The sequence below is a fragment of the Manihot esculenta genome, chromosome 15 (genome assembly GCF_001659605.2).
Source record: "Manihot esculenta cultivar AM560-2 chromosome 15, M.esculenta_v8, whole genome shotgun sequence".
Classification (NCBI taxonomy): domain Eukaryota; kingdom Viridiplantae; phylum Streptophyta; class Magnoliopsida; order Malpighiales; family Euphorbiaceae; genus Manihot; species Manihot esculenta.
In genome coordinates this window covers 21521156-21522731 of record NC_035175.2, presented here as the reverse complement: position 1 = coordinate 21522731, position 1576 = coordinate 21521156, and the positions used below count along the sequence as shown (strand labels likewise).

Here is a 1576-nt window from a genome sequence, read left to right as displayed (position 1 = left end):
TGATACTGCCAATTGACTTATTTGTGTTTTCAGATTGTGAATACTCGTCTAGGTCTCTTATTGAAACTGTTGAGTGTCATGTTGAAATTGTTGAGTGTTAATTGCCAAGCTTTTAACAATATCTTCCAAGGACATACCTGAATTAGATGAAGATGCTTGCTGCTGAAACTGTATAGGCTAATAGCTTTGAGAATTTTGTTGTTTATAGCTAAAATTCAGGTGATATCACCATCTTGGGTTGTATGTATTTGAGAAAGGATTGTACTTTCTTTGTGGAGGACCTGGGAACCCGTTGACAGCATCTACATGCTGGTCATCCTCTTGAAGTGATGGGCACATGTCAGTGGGATGACTCGTATTAGCGCAAATTCCACAAGCTTTGGCTTGTTGTGCCTTCTCTGCGACAAGATTTTCAACTAAAGTAGTTAGATGAGAAAGTTTAGACTCAACAGAATAATTACTTACCTCAGAAACTCTCCTATAAGAGTCTTGTATAGGTACAAATTGTTGTGAATTTGCTGCCACCATAGATATCAATTCCCTGGCCTCTCGGGGTGTTCTTTTGTGTATTGCACCTCCACTTGCAGCATCTATCATACGTCTTTCCATGGTTGTGAGTCCCTCATAAAAATGGAGCATGAGTTGTTTATTTGAAATTTCATGCCTAGGGCAGTTAGCACATAGGTTTTTAAATCTCTCCCAATAGTCATGGAGAGTTTCTGTTTTCTTTTGCTTAATTCCTGATATTTCTCTTCTTATTGCAAATGCTCTAGAAGCGGAAAAGAATCGATCTAAAAATAATTTTATCATTTCTCCCCATGTAGTGACTGAACCTAGAGGTAGGTAGTACAACCAGTCTTTTGCATTATCAGCTACAAAAAAAGGAAATTCCCTTAGCTTAATTTGTTTTTCTGTAACTCCTTGTGGTCTCATGCTGGAGCATACCACATGGAACTCTTTCAAATGTCTATGTGGATCTTCCCTTTCAACTCCTCTAAAGATGGGGAGGAGATGAATTAATCTTGACTTTAGCTCAAGTGGTGCATTTAGTATAGGATAGACGATGCAAAGGGGTTGAGGGTCATCCACATTGTCAACATCTTGTATTGCTTGTTCTTCAGCCATTTTCTCTTCCACATCAGATTCACCAGAGGTATCGTCCGAGTCAGATGCTATTTCCTCCGTGCCCACGACCTGTTCGTCGACAACAACATGTTCTTCAACTGCGATCTCCTCTTCAACTGCAGCTTCTTATGCTTCAATAGGGAGTTGTTCCTCAATGCTAGATGATGAGAGGTCTTTGTTTCGCTGTTTAGCTTCTTTTCTCAGTTTTCTTGCTGTTTTATCAATTTCTGGGTTGAACTCGAGTCTACCTGCAAGATTAAAACGTGTCATTCAAAAAAATTAATAAAATAATTTAGAACCAATCCCCAGCAACGGTGCCAAAATTTGATGGGCGTCGAAACCACCAAAAATAAATTCCTACTCTAAAATAAAACTTGTGATAATGGTAAGCAGGGTCGATCCCTCAAAGATTGGTAAATAGATTAATTCTATTGAATGAACTAAAATAAAA

At 38.5% G+C, this 1576-nt stretch overlaps 1 protein-coding gene across 1 annotated transcript; it reads right to left on the bottom strand.

The window, feature by feature from the left end:
• Positions 1-225: 225 nt before the first annotated feature.
• On the bottom strand, positions 226-1125 carry LOC110607373. Its single transcript, XM_021746472.1, has one exon. It carries the CDS (start codon positions 1123-1125, stop codon positions 226-228), a length of 900 nt encoding a protein of 299 aa, XP_021602164.1.
• Positions 1126-1576: the final 451 nt, after the last annotated feature.